Raw genomic sequence first — 27,149 nt, forward strand, 5'->3', positions numbered from 1 at the left:
CATGGTTAAGCAACAGGATGCCTTTTAAGTTCGAGTGCTTACTCTGATACTGTTAATAACATGCTTTAAGACAAACAGCTGTGCCCCATCCCTTAAACAGAACTTAGCATGTAATGGACCAATACAGCTGGAGAAGAGAAAGTCCATTTAGGCTTCCTTTTGAAAGGTCTTACACTTGTCTCACACATAAGTATCATTATGGTCAAGCGGATTTTCCTGTTCCTAGTGACATGCTGTGACCCACTGCTGGAAGAGTTCTGCTGGACAAGCTCTCCCTTGGAAGGAGACTGCCCCTGCAACGCTGAAACGCCAAGAGTTGAAGATAAAGCATCAGCTGGGCTTAAGAAAAATCTCCAGGTTAAGTGATATAGAGGTCACACCTCACAGTAATTCTTTTCCTGGAAGAAGCTGTGTGAATGTTCCAGCTCTAAATTAGTTAAATAATCTCTGCCTCCCATTTCTGTCTGCATTCCTTAATGAAATATTCATTTAGGGATGATATCGATGGGTTGCTGGATACAACAAATGGAAAATCACCACTGAGATTGATGCAGCTGACTCCAACTGACTCAATAAGTAGCATTTTTCACTTAAAGTAAAAGAAAAAAAAGGAATTTTGACACTGTTTATCATCCTTTAAATCCTTTATCCCCCAAGAAGCAGAATTTATGGCTGCAGGAAGACATGTACTCTAAGCCATTAATGTTCTTGCCCTTGTCTGTTTAAAACTAAAGCAAATTTCAGTCTTACCTCCTTTAAGAGGAAAACTGACATTTTTGACTTAGGTTATTTATCAAGGATAATTTTTACCTATAACTGGATTTGGAACAGAAACATGAGACAAGGTCCACCTTCAGTTCTCAATGCCTTTGCAAGCCAAAGGTGCTAATGAATCCCCATCCTGCTGCCAGTGAATACCCATCCTGCTGCCAGTGAATACCCATGCCTAGGCAACCTGAGAGCTTTGATGGAAACTAATGCAGACTTGTACCAAGAACAATGACCTGAATCTCAGTGAACCATCTCTGCAATTGCTGTTGGCCAAAAATCCCTCTACAAAGCAGAAGCTCGAGGAGAATATAGTGAAAGGAGATCTCAGGATTGTCTCAAAGATAAGCCCACCTTCCTCCCTTCTGATAAACAGGAACACTCCTGACATGGCTGAGAAGGAAGACAGCTCAAGAACAATAATAGCGAAAGGAGCTGTCAGAATTATCTCAAAGACAAGCCCACCTTCCTCCCCTCTGATAAACAGGAACACTCATGATGTAGCGGAGGAGGAAGACAAGCACAGGAAGAAGGAGGAGGATCCTCCGCTCCTGTGGGTCTTTGTGCCTTTGAGGTATCAAACCAATCACATGCAGTGCAGCCTCAGAAGAACCTGCAACCTCAGCACTTCATGTTCTTTCAGCACCACCAACAAGGATGTACTCACTGGCATCACTCAGAAATGTCCCTTTAGTGGTGGCTGCCACAGACTCCTCCACTTGGCTGTGAACTGCAAGTTAGTTAAGATGTGAAACTGGAATAAAGTGGTTAACTCACTCAAAATTCTTCCTTGTTCCAGTAAGAAAAACACTTCTGCATTTTGTTGTCTCTGCCTTTCCTTTCCTCCCTGGTGTGCAGAACTGCACGTGTTCACAGCGTGTCAGAAACAGGGGGGAGGCAGATGCAACAGCTTGGGTTTGGGCAAAGCAATGCTGCAACTTCAATGAAACAGAGGAGAGAAAGCCAGGCTGGGTTCTTTAGCCAGATTACAGAGCAACTCCCATCACATGGATCGAGCACATGGTAAGACAAGCTCCCCCATCCATGCTCAACCAAGCCCTCATTGCCTGTCTACACACAGTCATTACAGCTTGCCGCAAGTTTTTATTTCCTTTATCACTTATTAGCTCCCCTCCTCTCCAGCCTTCTTCCAGCCAGTCATTCCCAGATGCAGAAATCCGGCCAGCACTGCAAACCAGAGGAGCCTTTGAGGGCCCCTATATCTGTATATAGATACAGATTTTATATCTATCTATACACATATGGGAGGGGGAAGACATATGCACTCCCACCCACCTTCTGGTATTGCCAGAGGATCAGGCAAACCCTGACCATCCTTTGGACAATCACTGAGGAAATACACAGAAGAAGAGAGACCAAAAACCGTTGTGGAACAAAAAACTCAGGAAAAGCAAAGCCTTACAAAGCTACTTCTCTCCAGTCCCAGTGCTTCCATCAGGTCCTTGCACAAAACACTTGAAACATGCGAAAGCGCTGAGCTGTTACCCTGCTCACCTCCTCCTCATTTCCTATATCCACCTCCCAAAAAGAACAGGGAAAATCTAACCGTATGGGTGCTATACACCCCTTTTGGCCAGTGGGCAGGAGGACATCAGAGCCTCATGCTCAACTAAGCCATAAACTGCCAAGGCCACCTCTGTGCTACTCTGGATGCAGCCAGGAGCATTGCTCTGTGTCTGTGGCAGAGCACCAGATGTTTTATAAGGAAGCACAGAAAACCTGGATGGGCAGCTAATTAACATCAACACATTTTTTTCCCCTAAGTCCTTCAGATCTGGGCCTGCACTCCTTGTGTGTGTCACCAGCCTCAGTGTATCAAAGTCTCCTTGGTTTTTTTAATTAGGTTTTTAGGTTGTATCAGCAACAGAGCCAGCTCCAGGGCAGCCCTGTTAGCCCTCTGAGCTGGTGGTGCCTGTCCTGCTGCGGTGAGCATCCCACAGGTGCATGAAAGTGGGATGGCAACTATCCAAGCAGCCTCAGGTACCACGGCTGGTGCTGCTGTGGGCGGGAGCTCCAGCTAACGCTCTGCCACGGAAAGCGGCAGAAATGGGGCCGTGTGGGTTCAGCGTCAGGGCAGCAATAAATTACAGAACCCATGAGTGCAAATGCTTGTGGGGAGGCTCAGACAAAGGAGAACAGTGTCTCGCTGGGGGGAGTGGGCCATTACTGTGTGATGAGAACATAAACACTGGGAAAGAGTCAAAATATTTTAAAACGTTAAGGAAGAGGGAGGGGTTTCCCTCCTCTTTTGTTTTTCCCATGGAGTTCAGAGAATGGGAAAAGCTTGGTCCTTACCTTAAAGTGATTGTGCCTGGGAGATAAACAGCAAGAGCAAGGAGCACATCAGATTATTCACAGTGTTCTCACAGCCAAACTGCTAATTTTTGTAAGTGCTCTTGAAAGACCCCTGTGAGCGGCTACAATCCTGATCCAGCCCCACTGAACCAAAAACCAAAAGGAAACTATCTGTATGCTTCAGGTCTGGTTTCAGAAAGCACATGAACACAACTTCAGCTTGTGTTTAAGTCTCATTAAAACCTCTAGGACTTCAGCCTGCATTTAATTACTGTCCACAGATGAGACAGACCAGACCCTGCAAGACTTCACCCCAACATACACCAGAGGCAGCGATGATAGGCACAAACGCACCCTGGAAAACCTGCAGACTTGGTTTGCTGCTAGAAGGACCTCTACAGCCCCACTTAAGAAATTAACTTGGAAGTTCTCAGTCATTCCTTGCATACCTGCAGAAATAAGAAATGCATGTCCTGATTTTTTGCATGAAAAGAGAGTATTTGCCTCTTGGAGACCCAGGCAAATGCTGTGTATGGCTTTGCAAAAGTACTGGCTGGGACAGAGACAGAAAGACCAGCGCTGGTACCACATGCAGGAAAGGGACAAGGGAAGCTGCTCTGTTCAAGAGCGAGCCCCAGGTGTGGCAATGTTTGTTATTTAACAGCTGCAACTGTTAATTCCAGCTGCACATCCCCAGGGCCTGTTAGAAAATCACCATCCTAAAAGGTACCACCTTGCTTTCTAACAAAGCATAGAAGACTCTGTTTCCACTTCCCAGACCCAGGAGGGGACAGCAAACAGGTTCCTTTGGAGGAAGCAGAGCAACACTGCAGGAGAATAAGGGTGTATATGGATGGCTTATGTTCCCTGCCCATAAAAAGCTAAATCCTTACATTTATTCTCTGAGTACAAGCAGTGCAACACAGAGGGGCTAATGTCTTCCCACTCACATGGAGCCAAAAGCCACAGGCTTTTGAAATCACCCAGAAACATGAGAAACCACTTGATAACTAAGAGATCACCATATCATCACAGTCAGTGCAAATCCAAGCAACCTCTTCATTCAAGGGACATGGGGAATCAGGCCCTCTGCCAGGAATATGGGCAACTAATTGCACCAGGTTCAAAATTTCCCCTGAGTTGGGAAGTCATAATTTAATCCGTTTTACACTTTTACCTGTGAACAAATCTCTGTAATTAAAACACTCATTCTTGTTGCAAAACTTCCTGCATGTTACAGTGACTTTACTGTCACCGACCCACCCTGTCATCCTGTCTGGCTTACAGGGCTGGCACCGCAAAGCTGCTGGAACCGCAAGGCTGCTGGAAGGATGGTTCAGCTGCTGCAGGGAACAGGAACAGCAGAAGATGACATGGCATAAAAACTCCTCTGGCCTCTTTCACAGTGGGGCCCAGAACAAAACCCCAAACCTCAGGTTCAACAAGGCAATGTGCTGGTTCCTGCACTTTGGTCAAGTGAGATCAACAACCACATGAAGCACTACAGGCTTGGGGAATAGTGGTTGGAAGGAACCCCAGGGGAAAAAAGACCTGGGGGTGCTGGTTGAGAGCTGAACATGAGCGAGCAGTGTGCCCATGTGGACAAGAAGGCAAATGGCATCCTGCCCTATATCAAAAATAGTGTGGCCACTGGAACAAGGGAAGTGATTGCCTCTTTGTACATGGCATTGGTGAAGCCATGCCTCGAGTCCTGTATCCAGTTCTGGGCCCCTCACTACAAGAAAGACATTGAGGTGCTGGAGTGAATCCAGAGAAGGGCAAAGAAGCTGGTGAAGTAAGTCCAGTGAGAAGCAGCTGAGGGAGCTGGGGTTGTTTAGCCTGCAGAAAAGGAGGCTCAGAGGCAACCTTATCACTCTCTACAACTACTTGAAAGGAGGTTGTAGCCAGGTGGGGATCATTGGTCTCTTCTCTCAGGCAACTAGTGACAGGACAAGAGGACATAGTCTCAAGCTGTTCCAGGGAAGGTTCAGGCTAGACATGAGGAAGAATTTCTTCATTGAAAGGGTGGTCAGGCATTTGAACAGGCTGCCCAGGAAGGTGGTGGAGTCACTGTCCCTGAAGGTGTTCAAAAAATGACTGGACGTGGCACTTAGAGCCTCTAGTTGATTGGTCAAAGGTTGGACTCAATGATCTTGGAGGCCTTTTCCAATCTTAATGATTCTGTGATTCTATTTTTGTGTTGGTTAGTAAGGGTACCAAGTCTTCTATATGGCAGCTGCAAGTACATCTTTGCTTCAGCCTCTGCAGACATGTTTGTAAAGCAGCAGTTAATGGGCGAGGAGAAAAGTGAAGCTGGGGAGGAGGAAGCAGCAGCCCTCCCCACCAGCTGTGCCAGATGTGGCATGTCTCTCCTATGTCCCTCTCTGCATCCTAGGTCCTAGCTGCTTTCAGCCACACTGTGAATGACTGAGAGACCTCACTTAGACAGCGGTTTGTGGGAAAGGAACTGCCATAAAAATAACTTTGGAAAACAAGACTCAGCTCTTCAGCTTCAGGAACCAGGACTTCCTAATGTGGCTGAAAACCATCTGAAAACCTCATAATTTCTGTGGTTACCACAGCTGTTCTGTCAAAGACACTTGCATAGAGGTCATTCTCTCTGCCCTCCCATGTACATTGATCTCTAGTTTGCTTTGATTGCACCATCACTGTCCTTCCTCAGGCAGGTTTGCAACACTTTCCTGCCTAGATCTCCTACTGAGAGGAAGAACAATTGCAATGCAGCCTTTTAGGATAAAGCATGATAAACCTCAGGTTCATGACTGCTGCATGCCTGGCATACATTATTTCAAGAATAAGGGCTATAGTGACATCGAGTCTATCCGAACACAGACAACTTGAAATTAAAACATTTGGCATCTGTATGAAAGAATATGTTCAGAAGCTACAGAAGGTCGCAAAAGCAGAAAAGAATGGGAAATTAAAAGACTCACATTTTGTTTACAGTGCCAGGTCTGAGAATACCAAATATTTACAAATAACTTTTCCTTTTTCCCTGTCCAGCTTCTCTGTAAGTACTGTAAACAGGGCTCTGAAAGAGCCACACAGGCAGAAAGGGCATCTGACTTTCATCATGTTCAAGCAATGTTTCTATCTATTTTCTCTTGATAATAACCATCAAAATTATTTTTCAATATTGGGATTTTATGTTTCAGATGATTTTCTATAAGAGAGGTCTGCTTTACAAAGAAAATGTAGATTTTCTTTTTTCCTCTTTTTTTTTTGATCAAAAGGAGTAAACCACTGAAGCATATGCCGTGGATTGTAGGGGAGACCTCCCATCCCCCAACTTGCAGGGGGAAAGGATGGCTCTTCTTTCAGTGCTGCCTGTGTTTGTCACCTTGCCCGTGGGGAAGAAGAGGATGGGATCTACCACCAACAGCTCCCAGCTGGCATTTCCAAACTGAACAGGCTAATTTTCTGTCTGGCTTTTCACTGGAAAGTCAATGTATTTTGCATGCAAAAAATTCAAATTTTTGTTTTAGATATGAATGGGGGGCAGTAACCCCCTGGTGCTCTCAGGGTCAGTGATTCAGGCACATGTAATGGGCATATTCATCCATATTTAGTTTTACATCCCCCAATTCTGTTCCTTACTTGACAGCTGTCTACATCCCATCAGTCTTACAAGACACCCACCAGCTTGGTTGAGTTTGATATTTTCCCCCCAGATTACCACAATTAACTATTTCTGAGAGCACTGACATGCAGTAGGCAGCAGAGGACACCTGCTTTAATTTGGTTCTTTATTTTGAGAAAGTCAGACAAATAAACAGCTCTATAATGAGACTTCAGGAGTTTCCCCCAGCTTCATTCAATTTTCTCTACCACTGCACTACCTGTCTTTCTGTCCTGGAGGGACAGTCACATCTGCATATCCCTCTGTCACCTGCATTTCTCTCTCTAGTGAGACGGGTTACTTTTCAATCGAAACTAAATTTCCATATGTTTTGCAAGTGACACTTCTAATTAAGTCTTCCCTCATTTATATTCCCTGCTTCTCTTTACATTTTAGGAAGCAGAGAAACCCAAGACGGTCTCTAACAGTATTTTATTTTTTTCTGTTGTCAGAAACACTGCTGGTTTTCTTTAGCCAGAAAGTAAACCTTTTACAAAAACCCTTCATTTTGCCTAGTGGAAGCTGCTTTGCTGTTTTGCTTACAGAAACCCAACCAATTACTAAAGCTAACCATAACCATGGGTGCATTTGTGGGCAGGGCACTCAGAGCAAAGAAACCCCTAAAAATAATTTGAAGTAAAAACAGATGTAGTGATTAAAAGATATACAAAGTAATTCTCCTTTAAATATTTTGAGCAAAATATTTTTTGAATGGCACATCCCTGTATTAACCCAGTATACAGCTTTTTCTTCCAGACTTTTTGTGCCCTCCTCTCCCTATTTGGATTAAAGTATAACTAAATAGTCTATTTGGATAACACAATTTCACAAGACCAACCAGACACAGTTTCTGGTGCCATTTCTCCTTTACTGGCACAGCTTTTGCATTAATCTATCATTTACCTTCTGCAGAAGAAGGAAGAAAGTGTGCTCGAGGCATCCCTTCCATGTTGGTCATGAAAACAAAATTATTTCCATATTAAATTGTTAGTTTGAATGTAATAAATTTTGATAGTTTTGCCTGAAATAATGAGAAAAAAACCACAGAGGCTTTTTCACGGATGTCTCAGCTCTGATTGAACCTGCTTCAGCCAGTTAAGCACACAGATAAAAGATGCTGTTGTGCCATCAGCACTCACCCTAATGTTTCCAAAGCAGTTGGACAAATTCACAGAGGAAAAATCCACTGAGAACATTAAAGGTAGAGGCACCAGCAGGTGCCACTAGCAGGCACCTGAGCCACAAGCTGTTGTCATCTGAAAAAGCACTGCTTTGTGCTTGCTGGGTTTTCGTGCTGCTACCTTGGCCAACAGCAGGTTGGCCAACAACCTACGTCGGCCAACAACTTTAGTCTGATCCAGCACAGCCATCTGCACATTTCGAAGGATTTTCAACTCCTGTGGCCACTGGTCAGCTCTGGACAAACTTTCTAGAGAACCAGGACCTTATCCCTCACCTTAACCTTGACTTCTGCTTTCAGAACAACTGGATTTTAATTTATGCACAGCACAGTGAACCATTATGGGACAGGGCTCCTTGTCCTCAGAAAAATCAATCACAACAGTCCTAGTATGGATTGAGTCTCCAGGATATTGAAGGAGTTGTGCTCCTCCATCACAGAAGGAAGGCTCACAGCCAGCCTTCTGATACACTGGTCTTTGATCACAATATCTGTAATCCTAAAAAGATGAGCTGGCAGCATCAATCCCTAATCCACTGGGATGATGTTTCACATCACTCACATCCTCACTGGGCCTAGGACATTGCAGGTTATGGCATGGGACTGGCACTGGAGAGGAGCAAAATGGAGACAGGGACTGACCCACTGCATGAAACATCGATCAAAGCCCCAAACACTTATCTGAGTTACTGTCAGATAATTTAAGTTCTTGCCTAAAATATCAGTGTTCTGCTTTCAAAAGAAAGATGTCATGATTTTTTTGCACTCCCGAGTCTCTTAAAATTTATATTTTTTGAATGCAGGGATGCAAAAAGAGGAATTCACAAAGACCTAATAGCAACAATCCCTCTGAATGGGAAGAGGAATAAATATGCAAAAAGCAAATTATATCAGATTAGGAAAAGGTTAAAAAAAGTATAAAGTTCTTTAGGCTACTAAATACTAAGGTCAATTTCTGCTTTCCCCAGCAGCCAAATACCCTGGCCTCAGGGGCATCCCAGCCCCAGGTTATGGTTACCCACTGTGATGCACTTTAGCAACTCTGCATGCCTCGACTCAACTTCCCCAGCACCTTGCATCTCCCACACCATCCATCTACCACAGCACCAGCAAGCTCCGGGTTAACAATTCAAACCCTAACTTTCTTCCAAATTCAATCTCCTCCAACCTTCTCTTTCTGGTCCAGCATGATAGCGACCCAAAACACCATTTTTCACTCTATTGTTTTTCCCGTACCACTGCTGCCAGTTAATAAACACATCTCCTGGATGTTTCTCCTGGCCATTGCCAGAGACAACCTGAACAACCACAACCTGCCATTGCCTTTGAATAGAGGCTCCCAACTGACATTTACAGGAATTAGAACCAGCTGGAAATGACTTTTCTGAAGTCAAGCATCTCATTTAAAACAAAACAAAACAAACATCCCTCGCAAAGAAAACCAAAACAAAAAACAAACCAAAACAAACCAAAAGCTATTTAAAATGAGACTTGCATTTTGTTTTGCCTTCAGGACAAAGAGCTTGCCACGTGTGAGGGTTTCCATGGCTTCTCCCTTCAGATGATCGCATTGAAGAGGTAGCTCATGAAAGTGGCCCTGTTCTTGTAAAGGACAGATAAGACAGAGCCTGGATCTGATAGACCTCGGCATGGATGGCTTAATTACTACCAGCTGTCCCTTTTATGGGAGAAATAGTTGCTACAAAAAAAATCTCTGACGAGATGCTGGTGGTATTTCCTAGCAGCCAACCCTTACCTCCGTACTGTGTGTGTATCTCCAGCAGGCAGCTGGGATCAATCCGCAGAAGGCCAGAGCAAAACAGAAAAATCCCTGAGGATAAAGAGGAAAAATACCATCAGCTACAGTATGGGGAGAAAAATATCCATTAGCAAACACCATAAGGACATATTTAATATGCTTGTTTGAGCAAGTTTCATTAAAGTTTAAACATCACCTTCTTTTAATATCCCTCATAATGCTGGTTACTTAAAAGAAATTAGATGGACAATAATGTGATTCTCCATCAGAAGTCCTCTAATTACACCATGGCAACTTGAAGAGGTTGACCAAAAATGCAGGCAGCTCCCTGTGGAGCAGTTAATCTATTCTGCCCAAATTCCCCTTGGAAAAAGAAAAAGAGGGGATAAAAACATTGTATTTTCAGTATGCTCCTGTTCTGCAGGAGGACTGTGCCTCAGAATAGCATCTCCTTACTCGTGGAATTCAATCCCCTGCATTTAAAACTTGGTTATTGGCTTCAAAGAGGGGAAACCCCACACAAATAGTCCATAAAGAAGTGAGTAGCCAGCATAGAGAGCAACCTGCTCTGGAAGAGGAGCTGGACTTTACTCGGTGAGCAAGGTGGCAGCTGCATGGTCAAGCCTCCTTCTTTAAATCAGCACCACCCTAGTTAGACAACAGGATGACAGAAATATAATCAAGGCCAGCAACTGACCCTGATGTGTCTAAACAAAAATGGCAACAATGCAGGAGGTGACTTGACTTTTGCCTTCTTCCCTAGGCTTGCAGAGCTGGAAGTTACGTGCTTTGTCTCTTTATTTGAATAAATATGGACAAAAAAGAATCCAAACCCTGATGTAAACAGCACTTGCCTGCTGTGACAGCTGGACCAAAGGATCTTGTTCACATAAAAAAAAATAAAAAAGGGAAGGAAAAAAGTGCCTGTGAAGCATTTGAAGGCTAAATGGCCTCATCAAATATGAATCCGCAGCTTAGTCTTGGAACGACAAAAGATAGTGAGTAAGTACCAGTGGAAAATTAATGCCCTTACAAGTTTTTCTGTGAAATTGTGCCTCTTCCAACACAACAGTATGTAGGAGGGGAAAATTACCCAGCTCACTGCACCTTATTTTGTTTGTAATTTTTTTTCTATGACTGTTTTCATTGTATGATATAGCTGAATTAACTTGAAAAAGATTACATCTTACATGAAGTTTTACCAAATTCAAGTTTAAGGAGAGGAAGAAAAGCATTGCTTCTACCAATTCTGCTTCACTAATAAAAATTTGCTCAGAAAAAAAAAAATCCAAACTCATGCATATGCAGCAGGAAAAGAAAATGTGTTACTTCAAATCCTGGACATGAAAGTGAACATGCCAATAAACTGCCTTTTGCTGGTTCTTGTCCATCTGCTGTGTTCCTCTGCCCTGTCCAGTGGCTTTGCTCCTGGAACAAGACTGCCATTGGCATTTCACCACTTTTTGGGGGCCACCTTGTTTCAGGCTCTACATCAGGCACTGGTAAAAAAACGTGTTACAGCTCTTACGAAAAATCTTAAATTATGTATGTCCAGTCACTCCTTTCTTTTATTATTTTGGCAGCTGCCTGGACATATAGCTGATGAGATCACCCGTTGCCTTGCTAGGGGCTGAAATGAGATTACAGAAGACCCTAAAGGAAATAGGAGGGAAAGTTTGATCAAATGCAGACAAGACAAGGGGCATACAAGTAGTGAGGATGTGGAAGAGCTCACAGGGCAAGATGTCACAGACTAAAACCCAGCTGGAGTGGGGGGTTCAACCCCTGCAAGTACAGCACAAACTGGAGGGAGGAGGTGAGGTTACACAGGCATTTCAGGTTGCTCCTCACTAGGACCAGACCCTGCATTTGCACTTCCTTCAACAACTCCCCCACCAAACAGAGTAACAAAGTCATTGTTTTAACCAAAATCGTTTTAACCAAAAAAAGTTCAAAACCAAGAAAATAATTTAAAAAAATTAAGTCGGATTAAAAAATCAACACTGATAGCAATGTAAGCGCTCTTCTGCACATTGTTCCATTGAGGTTATAATTGAGAGGACCCACCATGTACCCGGTGAGTGCAAACAACAGCGTGCCAGTGACACCACCCAAATTTCTTCCCCCGTGCTCTCCCTTCCTCCCCCCCAGCTCCAGCACTTACGACATATCTCTGGGGCCGGAACCTCCATCAGATTAAAATCCTCCTTCTCATCCTCCCTTCCTCAGCTCCACCCCACACTTCAGTCCTTCACGTTCAGCATCAGCTCTCCCTTTATTTCTGTCTAGTTTCTCTGGGAATACCAAGACGCGGCCCCTTGGGAAGCTCCCCCTCCATCCAGCCGGTGCACAGCAATTACATGGCTCCAAGAACATCTTATAAATGAATTATAGCCTGCTTTTTCCCTTCCCAGCCAAAAGGCTTTTGGAAGAACAACTTTCTAATTACATTAGAAGACATTTGGAGGAACAAAGAAAAAGGCAACGTGCAGTTTGCATACTAAATGTGGAAGGGTCGAAGCTGGTTCACCGTCTCCCAGACCCTTGGAGCTCCTTGGAGACAGCCACAGGCTGCTGCCTGCTCCCTTTGCGGGAGGCAGTCACATCAGCCCCGTGGAGGGCTGTCACCAGCCAGACATCCATTACTCTTTTATGAATGACCTTGTTTCCATCCTTGCTGCAAGGAACAATTTATCTTTGACAGACTTGGCAGAATCCACTGAAACAGCATCCTGTCAGTTGGCTGGTGTTTCTTTTAATTCACCTTTCTGGTGCTTCCCCTTTGGCTAAGGGGGTCTGCTTCGGATGAGGGAGGGATCCTTTAGCTCAGACTGGGTTCGGTAGCTCTGCCAAACTCCCACACTCTCAGGGAAGGAGCTGACCTCTGCCCTGCTCATCTCTAGCTGGTTTTTGGCACTGCTGTGGTCATTGCAAGGGCCAGCTCCCTGCCAGACTGCACAGGCCAGGGGCAGGAAAAGGGGAGCTAATTTCAGATTGCATCCATCAGGTTTTGTCCCTCCCTCCCTGACCCAGTTCGTCTAAAAGCACACAGTGCTTCTGCCTTTCGACATAGCAAACAGGAGTCAGTGATCTCAGCCCGAAAGAGGAATCTGTCCTCAGCACCAGCTGAGCATGCAGATGTCTCATTCAGGAGTGTTGCACCATGAGGGAGAGCACAGGAGGCAGATGAACTGCGAAAGGAAGATGGTGAAGTGCACTGCAGTGATATTAAGGACCCTCTACAAACTTGCCTACAATGATACACCTGGGTACAGTAAAGCAAACAGCCTGTGCTGTGTGCTGACCCCACTGGCACATCACTTGATGAAAAACTGGGTTATACTGGGCATTCACTGAGGCTTTTTACCACAGAAATTTTCTGGAACAGCTGGTCCATCCTGAATACAAATTTTCCTCTAAACAAGTGGAGTTTTAGGCTGTAAAGCTCAGATGTAAGAATTTCAGCTGGGATGTTATGGTTTGCATGTTGCTCCCTGCTTCTTTTTCCTTTTCCTTTCTCTGCCTGACCAGGTAACAACACATGAGTCCTTAAACCTCACCGATGCCAGAGTGTTTCCTTTGTACAAGCAGTACTAGGAAAAATTCCTTCCTTTTCCTCCCCTTCAATAGTGACATGGCCTCCAGGGGCTGTGAGAGCTGCAGGATATTTACATTCAGGACTGACTACATGATGGACCACCAGAAAGCAGAGTTTGCCTGAGCTGGAGGACAGTCAATAAACCTGTTGCCATTCTCCCTGTTTAAGAGGAGCTTCAGGGATAATATTTCTGGATTTTAGAACATAATTTTTTATCCTTTAGTTCTCAGCTACTTTCTCGGATCCAGCTTCCTTGCAAGCATCAGTGGATGCCCAGTAGCATCTGTCTGGTCTGGTGGTGCTGCTAACGCAGCTACAAGACAATCTCCTGAGATATGTGTGCTTAAACCAGTTTGACCCGTTCTAGTTTCTAACCACTGCGCACCGCTGTGTACTGATATTAGAACACCACCGGTAATGTCTGCAAAGACCTGAGACCACTCCTCTGCAAACACACAGACCTCCAGATAGCCAGGCAGCACGAGCATTTATAATTCAAATGGACAAAAAAAAGTGCTCCTTTAAGCCCATCTGCATCCTGGTTAGCTTTTCCCCTGGGTGGCTGGTTTACCAAGTGGCATTGTGGTGGATTAGCCACATTGATGCAGATATCCCCTGAGTGTGGCTTGGTTTCATGTAGAGCCACAGATGTCAGGCCAATAGTCTGGTGTCTTCCCTCTTTGATTAGAGCAAATTAAATGGTCTTCTAAATAAGACACACTCTTTGCAGGGAGGAAAAGTCCTTTAAAATCAATAATGGGGGAAGGTGAAAGATCATCTCTATTCCAGAAAGAGGAAAAAAGCAACAAGTAGCGGGGCTGCAAGCCACAGCCCAGCAGGGATCGGCAGGGCTGGACGAGACACTGAAAAGAAGTTTCGAAGCCCCACAGAGCCGAACCCCACTCCTGCCTGCCATTACACCTCACGGCAGCCGTCAGGGTTGGCTCTCCCTGCCTTTGCTTCTCGAAGGCAGATCAGATGTGCCTTGGGAGGGGGCAGGAACTGGAGGGTAAACAAGCGGCAGGCTGGCCCTCGGTGTAAGATACAGTTAGAAGGGGCGCGGGGGCGGGGGGGGGGGGGGGGCGCAGGCGATTCACAGGAACAGGCAAAGTTCCCGTGTGCGATTTGAGATGCTAATGAGCCGCTTGAACGAATTGGAGCAGAGAATGCGGTCGCTCGTGGCCAGCTCTTGGGTATTTCCCAGGGTTCCCGTTAATTTCTAAGGGCCGGGGATGTGCCAGTACCCCGCGGGGGCTACGGGGACTGCTCCCGTTCCCGGAGCGTTCCCCAGCATCCCCGGTGCCGGTGGGAAGCGAGCGGCTGGCGGGCCCGCGGCCCCCTCCAGCGGCGGAGCGCGGCGGTGGAGCGGCCCCTCGCTCGGGTATCGCCCGTCACCTCCTGCCCGGAGGCTGGACACTGCCCCCCAACGCTGCCGGAGACGGCGCAAACGGAGCTTAAAGGCAGCCAGGAGGTTCCCTGGTGAGAGCAGCCTGGGATGGTGCCTCGTGGCCACAGCTGCGGGGAAGGCACTCTTTAAATATCGCTTCAGTAAATGGCTATCATTTTAACAGCTTGTTCTACGCAGTGGAACGGCCCAAACTATACCAGAGAGTAAGTCAGCAAATAAACATTATGAAGAAGTTTGACTGTATTTTCAGGCAGCCATGACAATCTCCATTAATCTGTACATACCCACCTGTTGGTTTAGATGTGGTAATTACAGGCACACATTAAATGCACTTCAGTAAAAGAGAAGGGAGTTGCACACATAATCTGCTAGAGGTATTAATGGGAACTGTGTCACTCAGGCCCCTGTGAGCATCTCTGACAGAGAAAAGAAGATTGCATTTTGAGGAGGTGAAAACATTAACTTCAGTAGCTGCTTTGCACTGGATTTTAAGGTGTCAGCTTCTCATTTCTGCCATCAGTATAATTTCCCCCATTTACATAGATTAGATAAATCTCTCTAAAGTTAGTTTATATATGACAGCAATGCAATTATTTTATATTAAGCACAACTTCATGCTCAGCAGCCCAACTGTTAACTCCTGCCCTTCACTTAGCACAGGAAAATATGCAGTGAGTAGTGCTTTTCCACTCATCCCTCCAGCTGAGGCTGGAAGCTGCTCTATGCAGACTAAGCCCCATGTGCAGGCCATGTTTTTAAATGGAGCTGAGCTCACAATCCATCTTACTACTGTTGACATGGTCTAGGCCCACACATACACTTCGCTGTGGATGATGGAGAGGAGAAAGGGGGAATTTCAGCTCTTGTGCTACCTCTCCACCCTCTCCTTATAGGCAGAAACTGAGGGTCCAGCCCAAATCCCCCATGCCTGCTGCCATGCTTTGTATGCCTCACACCAGCACCACTGTGGTGGATGTTTGCAGTGCGAGAAGAAGAAGGGAGGCTAATTTTGCTGTCACAAATCAGGGGAACAATGTGGGACTGAAAATTGCTTTGCTAAAGTTTCCCCACATAAACCATGTGTTGACTTGGTGAGAAAAGAAATACCCTGGAATTGTCATCACCGTAGTGGCTTTGGCAAATAAGCCCGTTCCCTCTGAAAGCTGCATACACAAGACTTCGGCAAAAGAAACAAGGTGCAGAAGGATGCAATCCTTAGCCTGAAGAGCTCTGCAAGCTTTTACAAAAATGTCCCTTTGCAACACAGGGTGGAACAACAGGGCCTCCTTCCCCAGTCGTGCATGCTCTCAGGCATAAGGCAAAACAGCCCCCAGCACCACAATTTTATGGCACGAGCCCAAGGTGATGAAGGTCCCCTCCCCTCCAGTCCCTCTGGATACGCACCATGGCGGTGAGGCACTGCGATTCCCGCACCGTGGCGGCAGAGCTCAGCAGGGCTGCCAGGATCAGGGTCATGCTGAGGCAGATCCCAAAGTAGAAAGCTGGAAGGAAGTCAGACATGGGAGCTGTGGTCAGATGCTAAGTGCTAGCAGAGGCTTAATCTGATGCTTTTACCCAGAGAGGGGCCAAAAAAGTGTATTTTGGGGAGCCAGCCCAAAATGCCCAGGTTGCAGAACTGAAATTTTTTTGGTAATTCATTCAATACACTCCAGCTGTGTATGCTTGGCTTGTCTGGCAGGGCTGTAAACCTCTGAGCGGTTCCCACAGCTCCAGCAAACTGAAGCACCCTAAAAGGGTGTTGGTCCACCCAACAGACCACAAGCTGCCAATTATTTCAGCACTCTGATAAGGATCCCCTCTAATGAGGAGTACAGCAGCTGTCCCACCACCCCTATCAGGACTCTGGGCGCTGCTAATCTGGTGCAACACTTGCCCTCTGGTTTCCTCCTGGCTGAGGCAGGATCACAGCCGGTACCCCAGGGCAGGGCTCAAGGATCACAGCGCTGCAAAGGGCTTTGCTACCCCAGCCATGCAGAGGTAGTGCTTGCAAGCAAGGCAAGTGGAAGCATTGCTGGAGAGCGGTGGCTGGGATGGGAGAGCCTGCAAGGCTGCAGTCAGTGCCAATATATAACCCCTATGTGTGTAGGAACAGGGGAGGACTGTACCTTAGCTTTGTACTAACATAGTTTTTACACCTGCTTTGTTAAACTGAAATTGAGAACCAGGATCTAGAGAGGGTATGAGCATGTTTAAGCCCAGGATACAGCTTTGAAGAAGCCACAGATGCAAGTGCAGCACAGGCGAGTAGGGTATTTTAGTATGTGGGCTATCTTTGCTCTACCCTTGTACCTGAGACTCAGTTTATGTTTCTCCATTGTGAAAGGGAAAACACCCCAGGTGTTTCCATGCATTTCTCCTCCCAGCCTCAATTTTCTGTGCTCTGCTTAAATTTCTCAAACAGTCTCTCTCCCTATGCTCTCAGGGCCCTGCCAGCCCTGCATCTTTATGTTGTCTGTGGCAGAGGAGCTCCCCCTGTGCTGAAAGCTCAGGTGGAGCATGGGGAATAGAGGCACAGGTGCAAATGCAGAAGCACCTAGCACCCTGTGCTCCCACAGCACCCTTTGGTGCCTGGCATGCGGGTCTGACACAGGCGGAAAACGTGCCTGTGGGACTGTGTTACTCCTAATGCATTCTCCAAAAACCAGCCCCTTCCTCCTCTTGAGACACCTCTGCATTTCCTTCAATTTGTTTAGAGAATTTTGCAGCTCCTGGTATCACAAAAAGTCTCACTGGGATGTGACCACAACGTACCTCTGTAGTGGATGACCCTGTAGGAGTTGCCATCCAGGGAGATATCGCTGATGAGGGTAAAATGGAGCCCATAGTGGGTAACTGTGCTCAGCGTGGCAATGGATAGCCCCAGCAGCTGGAAAAGAAGGGTTTTAGGAAGGGATTTACAAGGCAGCAGCTCTTGTTGGGTGCACACAAAGCTTTGAGGTGTATCTGGATGCTCCCGAGCCCTATGCAAATGCAGACAGCTTGATCATCTAGAAACCACCACATGTACTCAAAAGTGCACATAAAAGGACAAACCCCAGACACTTAAAAATACTACAACTCTTTTTCTCTCTTGCATAGTGAGTACATGTGATACTCTGCAGCCCACAGTCTCTTTGCCATTGTCTGTGGATTAAATTCCCACTACATGAAGAAACCCCAGAGGATCAATGCTCTTGCAGCACACCTGTGCAGTCCCACCCCACTTGGCAGACTACACACATGCAGTTGTGAGGGCTCCTACCTTCAAGAGTGGTTTTGGGCAGGGATGACGTTCTTTGCTTTGCTCTTTGCAATGCTAGTCCCATTGCCTGCTAATGGCTCTATTTCCTACTGTAGAGTGCAAAGAGACGAGTCCTGTGCTGTTCTAAGTTATCTGGGCTGGCTTCTTTCTCTGCAACATGTTGCTGGCCTATCTGCTTCTGTCCCATTCCTGAAAGCACAGGTATGCCTATGGGGCAACTACTAGCACATCACCCTCCATGTTGCCCAAAGTAAGTCCAGGTGATGGAGAGGGAACATTTCTGATGGCACCTGGCTCTAGGGCAGGGCTCCTCACAGCATGACTGGTGGCAGAGGCACAGTTAAAACCAGCTCCAAATTTAGTGTACTGAACCTGTAAAATACAAAATGCAAGCCCACTTCTAGCTCCTAAGATAAGACTTCATCTTTTTGTGCCTTTACAATAAAAGGCAGCTATACCTGTGCCAAATGTGACAGTGTGATGTCACCATAATCCCCTCTGTGTGACATTTTATAATAGCTTTTGGGGTAGACTTACAGTTTTGGAGACTAAATACATCCAAACTGTAGCATTTTGTCCAACCTAATTTGTGGTACCTTCTGACCCTTCGTACTGTACATTACTGCATATCTTGACCCACACCTAGCAAAATGCTAAGTGCAACACCAGTCAGCTCAGATTTCTGAGAAACAGCAGTCTAAGTCTTAAAGGCTAAACTTAATGCTTGCTACCAATACTCCTTTGATTCTTCCAAATGACATATATTCTTATTTGGAAGACAGAACAGCCTTACAGCCGCTGCAGCCAACAGTCTTGGAATACTGAAATTTGGACAAACTATGAATTTCATGTGTGGGCCAAAATAAGATACTACCTTTTAATTACACTCTCTCCAAGCCACCAACCCTCTTTGAACTAAATACAGATTAGCAGTAGTAGCAGTAGTAATAGAAGTAGTAGTAGTAGTAGTATTAAGCTGGTAAGTTTTGATGAAGTGAAAAGGCAACAAGAACACACAAGTCAAAAACATCCAGGAGAAATGTTCTCCACTTTCCACCATATCCCATCAGCTCTAACCGCACATGTCAAGAAACTCCCGTTGAATTTGCTTCAAAAGCTGATAAAAAGAATCCCTAGAATTGCTTTTGCTTTGCGGTGCTGATCCACAGGTCTCTCACACACACTTCCATCAAAGCCTTGCAGTTTCCTCACTGACTCCACCTGTAGCCAACCACCCTCTCAGCAACAAGTGTGACTGCAGCAGGTCCATCTGCCCTCTTTTGCTCCAAGGAGACAGGAGCAAAATCTTTTTGCTGAAAACCACCCATTCTGCCAGCAGGGACCTTTCCTTTCTCTTCTGAGGCAGCTGCTGAGTTGTGAAAGAGCTGCAGTGGTGTGACAGCCCTGAGAAACCAGAAGTCTATCAGTGGAGGGGGGGGCAATGCTGGTGGCCAGCGATAACCACGCAGGGCGCAATGATAACTCAGGCAGTTGGCTTTGCTTGCCCTCTGCCCGCGAAAAACAGAACGTGGGAAAACCTGACCCTCTCTGAGCACGGATGGGAAAGGCAATGGTTCATCTTGGTTCTGCAGAGATCCCCCCAAACCTGCCTGCTCACCATGACACAGAGGCTGGTCACCAGCAGCTGGCACTTGGTGGTCCTCATCCCGCACCTCAGTCCCATGGCAGCTTGTTCCCAGAGAGAGCTGCAGTTGGTCCCTCCAGCCCTTGATAAAGCCTGGGTTTCCACCAAGGGGAGGCATGACCACAGCGGGGCCTCTCAGGAAGCGCAGTCCCCACCACGTGCTGATGCACCTCCTCCTGCCTGATTAGTAAATCCTGTTTAGGGCAGTCACCTTCTGCACAGGCTCCCTTGGCTGCTGTCAGCTCCCACACACTTTCTTCCCAGCTGGGAAAGAAGGAAAGACATACAGAAAAACAACTTTTCACGGAGCATAGCTCCTAAAAAAAAAAATTGAAACTGTTCAATCAAGAGTCAGTATCAAAATACCCTGGGTTTGACTTTCAGTGGGATGCAGTTTTGCTTAATGAACATTGTCAGTACCTTTTTTTTTTATAGTCTGCATAAAAAGTATCTTGGGAAAAAGCTTAGGAAAGTGTTATTTAGAACAAAAAAAACCCTGTTGTTTGAAGAAGAGATCAAATCCCCCAAACAGGTCTGTGTAAGAGTCTTCTCTCTAAGTTTAAAGCCACCACATGGCAATAACCTATAGCTGAGTCTCTATTAAAACTTTTATTTGCAGACAAGGGAATAAACCATCTTTGGTAGTATTTTATTCAAGAAAATGGCTATGTGTAAATATAAGTCCCTGCTCAGGAGACCCTCACTGTCCATGGACATTTAAACCCTGTCCTTTCCCCTCTCCTCCGGGGAGGAGACTCGCAGCTCCCCGGACTCACAGCTACAAAAAACTCAGGTGACTTCTGGTCTTCAAAACCAGCTGTCTTCTTAATGCATATTTCTCAAAAGTAAATCACAAAGAAGCCTCAAGAACAATCTGGCCAAAGTGAGCCTGAATGACTGAGTGCCTTAATCATCCTTTGTTTCAGAACAAGACTAGTTTTCAAGAAAGAACAAGACCTGTTTTCACGTGGAAAACAAGTGAAATAGAATAATGAAAATTAGTTGAACTTCTCCCAGAAGGCAAAGAAAGGGGGTAAAAAAGTAAAACCATCCCACATTAGTTACTGAAGTTACAGGAAGATGACAAAGAAGCAGGAGGAGAGGAGTGAAAAAAGGAAGGAAGATGCAGTTTGTAGAGCAAAGAGAAGCAAGAGAAAGTGAGTTGCACAAAGCCATGTGTGCAGGGAAAAGTATGTCATGATTTTCTGACTACATCACTAGCTTTCTTGCAAAATATCTTCGTTGCAACCTCCCGAGACACCACTGAGAGCTGCCATGGCTGTTGCCAGAAACAGATGTCCCCATGGCTTGCAGGTCCCTGCCCTAGGGGGGTGGTGTCTGATGCCCAGCAGGAGAAGCTGATGTACCCCTGACCCATGTGCAGATAGAGACCTTCCATCTCTGGCCACGAGCTGAAGACCACTTGAGAAAAATCAACAGATGGACAGCAGGGAAGGAGGGCAGTGGGGAGAGGACAACAGACTGGTAAGATAGCTGATGCCCTGCCACCCCTGCTCAGGAGGGGTGTCCCTGACCCCTGCGGACAGGCCAGGTGGGGAAAATGCCTTATAAAACACTGTCAGAGTTAGGACTGCATCTGAATGCAGAGCTGTGAGCACCCATCATTTGTTCTGGCACTAGGGGACAGATGGGGGTGTTGTCACTTGCATTTTCAAGGGGAGGATTCAGGGGTATAAAGGCAGCAGGGCTGGTCCACAGGTGGAGTTACAGGTTAAATCTGGAAGGGTTGCAAGAAGGTATGAGAACAGTTCCGTGTTGAACACCAGCTAGGGCAGCCCAACCGCGAGCGACAGTGAGCAAGTGTGTAACTGTCTCACCTGCCCTGAGCACTCCCGGAGCCTGTTTCACAGCGAGGGACAGGAGAAAAACCATCGAGCCCATCTTTTTTTCCCCCTAGACCCCAGTTCCTTCCCCAATCCGAAATGCCGGCCACCAAAGCAAGACCTGTGAGAAGCCAGGTCTCACACTAGAGGTCCCCATAGGCCAGCAGAACCCCTTCCCGAAGGTTGGGATGATCGACGTGGGCTTTCTAACGGGCAGTTCCCTCCCCAGTTGAACAAAGATCTTCTCTGTCCCTGCAGGAGCCTCGCACCTCACAGCAGGTCCACCTGAGAGGTCACCAAATCGACATCTACACCCCTTGGAAGGGCTTCTAGTCTTTCCACAAAATATGTTTCCAGCCATGTACCTTCACTGATTCACAGAGCTCTGAAAGCAGAGTGTATGTGGATTTCTAGTATTAAAAAAATAACAAGAGTAAAAGGAGTTACTCTCTCACTCAAAAAGAAAGCCAAAAAAAAGCCAGTCCCTCACCCCCCCAAAAAACAGGAGCACCAGTAGAACTGGGATATTAAGAGGCTGGACTGTGATTGAGAGAGGCACATTTGGCACATGGAAGGGCACTACTGAGAGGAACACGGAGCCTGTGTGCTCGTCTTACCTGTGCCCATCAAAAAGGCAATCTGTTCAATTTTCTATGGGATTAAACTTCCTCTGGGTGCCCTGTCATTGGCACACACCTGCCTCAGCAGCTCTCTGTCCAGGGAACACTGGTGAGAAGCAGGGTGTCCCCCCAGGCTCATCCCAGTGGGAAGAGAGGCAGGGCTGGTGGCATGCTGGGGAACTGTCCTCGCAGTCAGCATGTGAGCTGGATGGCAGCATGGCTTTTCTGGCAAGACTCGGCCTCCTGCCTGCCCTGCCCTGCCAGGTTTTATCAGTTAGTCCCCTTTGCAAGAGCACAACTTATCACGCTCAAATGCCATGCAAAACCCACAGATGACCACAGCTCCTGCCTCTGGCTTCATCCCTTATCTCTGGTTATCAGCTGGAGCATGGAAAGATGGTAGTGAAGCTGAAAATACTCCAGGGAGGACAGGTGCTCTCTTCTTCTAGCCTTGTGGCAGCTTGCAGATTTCTGTTATGAAAATATATACCAGCATCCCCAGTTGCACAGGTCTCAGAAGGACATTTCACCTCACCCATAAGGGAAGGACTGATTTAAAAAGGGGAACAAGCCAGGCCATATTTTTTGCAAAGCTATAAACCTCCAACCCTCTGCTGAGATGGAGGGAAATGATGCCTGTGCTGTCAGAGGGATGTCCTGAAAGAGCTGGGGGATTTCATATGTTAATACTGCATGGGGTGAACTTGGGACACTAAACACAAATGGAGGAGAAGAGGCTGAATTCACGCTAGTGCTTTCTCAATGTCCACTTTTCTGGCTCTTACTCTATTGGTGCAGGCACCAGTGATGGAACAGCAACACCCCAGCCTCAGCTGCTTGAACTCTGTTGAGGCAGCAGGTAAGAGAAACTTTCCCCTCGGCTTTGGGACACTGCTACTCATGATCCTGAGAAAGGATGGGCTGGAAGCAGAAAGAGGATGTTACCCAGGAGCCAAAACTACACTCATCATCCAGGCAGGACACATCTGTGCCAGGTCCCTGCAGCTTCTCAGGAGTCTCCTCTTTTTCCAGCCTACAGCACCATTAGGGAAAATACCTCTCCTCCACGGTAGAAAACAGCTCCAAATGTGGCAGATTTACAAGTGTCAGTAGCTCAGCCCATTTGATCCCTCAGCTACCGCCCATAACACGGCTGCATTCACCCTAAAGCTTGCTCGTAAATAAAACATGTACATATCAAACCACACTGCATCCATAGGAATGATGGGAAGCCAGGGAGACTGCACAGCCCGCGCCTGCCTTCCCAGACACATCACAAGGATGCATTGTAAAGGCTGCTTAGCATTCGTATAGCACATACACACAATCAAAGCTAAAAACCAACTTTTAAACCCAGGGCCATCTCTTTTCAAAAAGAGAAGGAGAGGAGAAAAGGGGGAGGTGCTGGGCTTTGCCAAGTGTCAGATGCACCATACAACTCCACTGTGAATGGAAACAAGGCTGGCTGGAGGCTGCCTTGGAAGAGACAAAACCAGAGAGAAATCATAATATCTCCAAAGGACTTTTTCACTTATTATTTTCAACGTGTGTCTCTGAAATCCTCTAGCGATTCCCAGGCAATTTGAAATTATTATAGGTGAGCAAATAAAATGCCAGAAGAGTTATTAAAAATAGTTCATCAAACCACAGAAAGATTACATTGGAAAAGAGCATAAGCTGAAGACAGGGAGTTCCCTTCAAAGAATAAACTCAAATGAACTTTTTTCTCCACTGAAAGTAAAAGAATTGTACTGTTAGCTCTAAAGCACATCCTCCTACTCAAACTAAATTATTTTTTCTTTTCCCCATGTTATCTAATTGCAAACCATAACTGCCCAGGAGCCAGCTGTGCAGATGAAAGACCTGAAGACACAATGCAAGCCCTGCTCCATCTAGCTCTGCTCCTAAAAAAAACAGCCTGGACACAGCCCAGCCTGGCAAATGGGGACTCACCTGCTCACAAAAATATGGCTTCTCAACTACCCATTGCCCTTTATTTCTGGCATTCATCCTCTCACGCCTTATTGCAACCTCTGTTGCTTTCCACCGAGGTCCATAAAGTTTTGTCAAAAACCCATAGAAAGCTCATGTCCACTGCCTGTAATGCAGGTACATTTGCACTGACCCAGCACCCCATCTGCAGGTGACACACGTGACAAGTCAGGAGCAGCGCTTTGCTCTCACCTTTGGCAGATGCGAGAACTAACATATAGCGTCAGGGCTTGGAGACCCTTTATGACAGAGCTCCCCTCACTCTGAGAGTAGTTTAGCCACCTTGCAGTGTGGACGAAGCCACATGAGGCTGCAAGATGTCCACACCAACCATGCAATTATCATTTTTGCCTTACCTGCTCCAGTAAAGGAGAATTTCTTCTCCCCACTCTCTGGGGATGGGTAGCATATTGCTGGATGCCCTCTCTCCCCAGATTATGATCAGGAAGTTGATTGTGAACACAGACAGTGTTTAATGATGTCTTGTTCTACTGGATCTTACATAGTCATTAGCTCTATAAAGAGATTTCAAATAAGATTGCACTTCTCTGAGTACAGGATGTACCTACCTAGGTTCCTTCAGACCGTCAGGAAGCCAGCTGCACTGTTAGGAAAATGTGTAAGCAGTTGCTGGTGTTGTGCTCAGGCCCAGACCTGATGGCCACATCTGGCTGGAAACACACATTATGATCAGCAGCCCTGAAGCCAATTTGGACCAGTCAAGTTCATCCCTGACCTGAGTGTGGAATCACTGTGGCTGGAGGCTGCACACTCTCCCTTGGGACTGGGTTTACTGATGTTTGAAGTGCGCATTATTAATGAAAAAAAATTCCCTGCAGTTATTTTTGCATGATAAAAATACAGTTATTACTCTTGAGCGTGGCTCTTTGATACAGAAGGTTTTCTCTTGAAAAGTTTCAAGGACAGCAGCTTCCCCTTTCCTGTAAGAAAGGCTTTCAGCAGAAATTAAAGACGAGGTAATTAAAGAACATTGATATTACTCCACTGCAGTAATGCCCTTACTGACTAAGCTGTGACTGACAGTGAGTGCAAGAGAAGCTCCCTTCACCAGCCAAGGCAGCTTTGTGGATGCTGAAAACAAGTGCATTACATTGCCTGGGCTGAGCAAGCAGTCTGTGAATGCTCACACTCACAAACATGAACATAGGCACAAGCAGCTCCCCTGCGCTGCTGGGAACCCACCAGGCAAAACGCTCCCATCTGTGCCACACACCATGAGCTGCTCCTCTCAGGTCGAATCCTTCAGAGAAGCTGGTTTTCCCAGCCTAGGTTTTCCCCCAGGCCTATAGCATGGCCAAGAATGTCTCAGAAGCCACTGAATTTGGGTGCTAAACCTTATGTGTGCTTGAGTGGGATTGCCAGAAAATTGAAGCTCTTGCATGCTCCTTACTGTCACTTCCAGGAATTTCAGCCCAGCTGCCTGTGACAGCCCAGTGGGCCTGGTTCCTTCAACCCACTGATATTGCAACAGACTCTCACGAAAAATATTTATCTTTCAACATGGTGGAGCCTTGCTGCTACCTGTACCCACACAGGTACAAACGAGCCCCCTCCATGTCACAGCTAGAAATCACAGATAGCTCTTTGAATTACCAGTTTTGGCTTCAATACGCTCAAGGAGAAGCACCAGAGAGGTTCAGGGTAGCCAGGGGGATATACAGACCCTTACTTTGACACCCAAATCATGCTACAGAGCCTTGCTGGCACCTATCCATGTGACGAGAGCTCTGCCATGGGCATGCATACATCCCTGCCACCAAGGTGCTGCCAGCGACACCAGCTTTGAGCATTTTCCTGAGATGGGGTTATGGTCCCTCCACAAAAGTGAAGCAATGTCACTGAACTGCCTCAGACATCCTTCCCCTACGTGCCTCAGGGTGGAGGGAGACCTGCAGAAGACAGTTTGCACTTCAGTTACTCTAATTAGCAGTTGATTTAACCCCTCAGTAGATGAGCACCCTCTACCTCCTGCTGATGGTCACCAAAAGGGGTCATACCAGCACCAGCTTGGCACCTGGCACAGGGGACGTGGCTGGCCCCACTGAAGCCAGTGAGAGGGTCTGCTTTAGCATCACGTGGTTGGATCTTTTTGTTTGTTTGTGGAAGCTCAGAGTGGATGCAGCCCTTGGGCAGTGGGTTCATGTAGCCCCCCTCCAATCCACCCTGTTAATTTAGCAAAACACTGTGCAAGTTATCTCTTCACATCAGCTTCCAGGACTCCAAAAGGAAGTTCTTTTTTCCTCCCCATTCAATTCAGCTATCCCAAAGCACCTTACCCCGCTGCTCTTACTGCTGGAGCTGGAAGCAAGGCTTGCTTGATGGAGAGCCAAGAGGGACTGCTTGGCATGGCAGAGGGAAGCACGGCACAATCCCTGAGCCACAAAGGCTTTACATTTTCCTTCTCCTCTCTATGCCTTTATCCTTGAAACTCCTATTGAAGCCCAAAAAGCTTGCCTGCAGAGAACAGCCTTGGTAAGATGAGTCACACCACTGCTATAAATTTTTATTATTATACTTTTTCGGTGGATCTAACAAAGCAGAGCCTCTTTGCCTCTCTCCGACAAACGCCGACCGGCAGCTGGGTGCCGTCACTCTCCGCTCCGCAGGGAAAGCCCTGGGTCACCTGCAAGGTTCTCGGTTTTGGGAGGGAGCAGGTTGGTGGCACATTTGAAGGGACAGGACCTGGGCTTCCACCTCGGGGGGAACAGGGGGAATCCCGGCTGCTCGTGCGTGTCCGCTCCGGTGTGCGGAGAAGGCGGGGGGGGGGGGGGGGAGGAGAACCCCTCCTCCGACCAATAACAAAAACTAAATTAAAAATAAATTATTAAAAATTACAAGGGCAGGGGCGGCGATTTGAAGGAGAAGTTGCAGCGGGGGGCTGGGGGTGGTGGCAGGGAGCGCACCCCAAGGGACGGGGCAGGGACGGGCAGGGACGGGGCAGGATGCGGGGGGGGGGGGGGGAGCTTTCCCGGGGCTGGCGGCGCCACGCGCCGGGCGCGCGCGGGGGCGGGGGCGCGCGCGGGGGAGGGCGCGGGCGGGGGCGCGGCGGCGGCGGGCGCGCGTGGCGGGGCGTGCGCGGCGCGTGCGGCCGGCGGG

The 27,149-nt window shown here is 47.0% G+C and overlaps 1 protein-coding gene across 1 annotated transcript in view; it reads right to left on the minus strand.

The window, feature by feature from the left end:
* Positions 1 to 19,827, minus strand: part of TSPAN32 (tetraspanin 32) — a 31,078-nt gene extending 11,251 nt beyond the window's left edge. Inside the window, exons 1-4 of the mRNA XM_064657552.1 lie at positions 19,550 to 19,827; positions 17,442 to 17,556; positions 16,074 to 16,171; positions 9,661 to 9,735 (exon numbers count right to left, since the gene is read on the minus strand). Coding sequence (XP_064513622.1) covers positions 9,661 to 9,735; positions 16,074 to 16,171; positions 17,442 to 17,556; positions 19,550 to 19,615 — 354 coding nt within the window. The 5' untranslated portion in view covers positions 19,616 to 19,827. The remainder of the gene's footprint in view (positions 1 to 9,660; positions 9,736 to 16,073; positions 16,172 to 17,441; positions 17,557 to 19,549) is intronic.
* Positions 19,828 to 27,149: the final 7,322 nt, after the last annotated feature.

Source organism: Pseudopipra pipra, chromosome 6 (assembly GCF_036250125.1).
Source record: "Pseudopipra pipra isolate bDixPip1 chromosome 6, bDixPip1.hap1, whole genome shotgun sequence".
NCBI classification, from domain to species: Eukaryota; Metazoa; Chordata; class Aves; order Passeriformes; family Pipridae; genus Pseudopipra; species Pseudopipra pipra.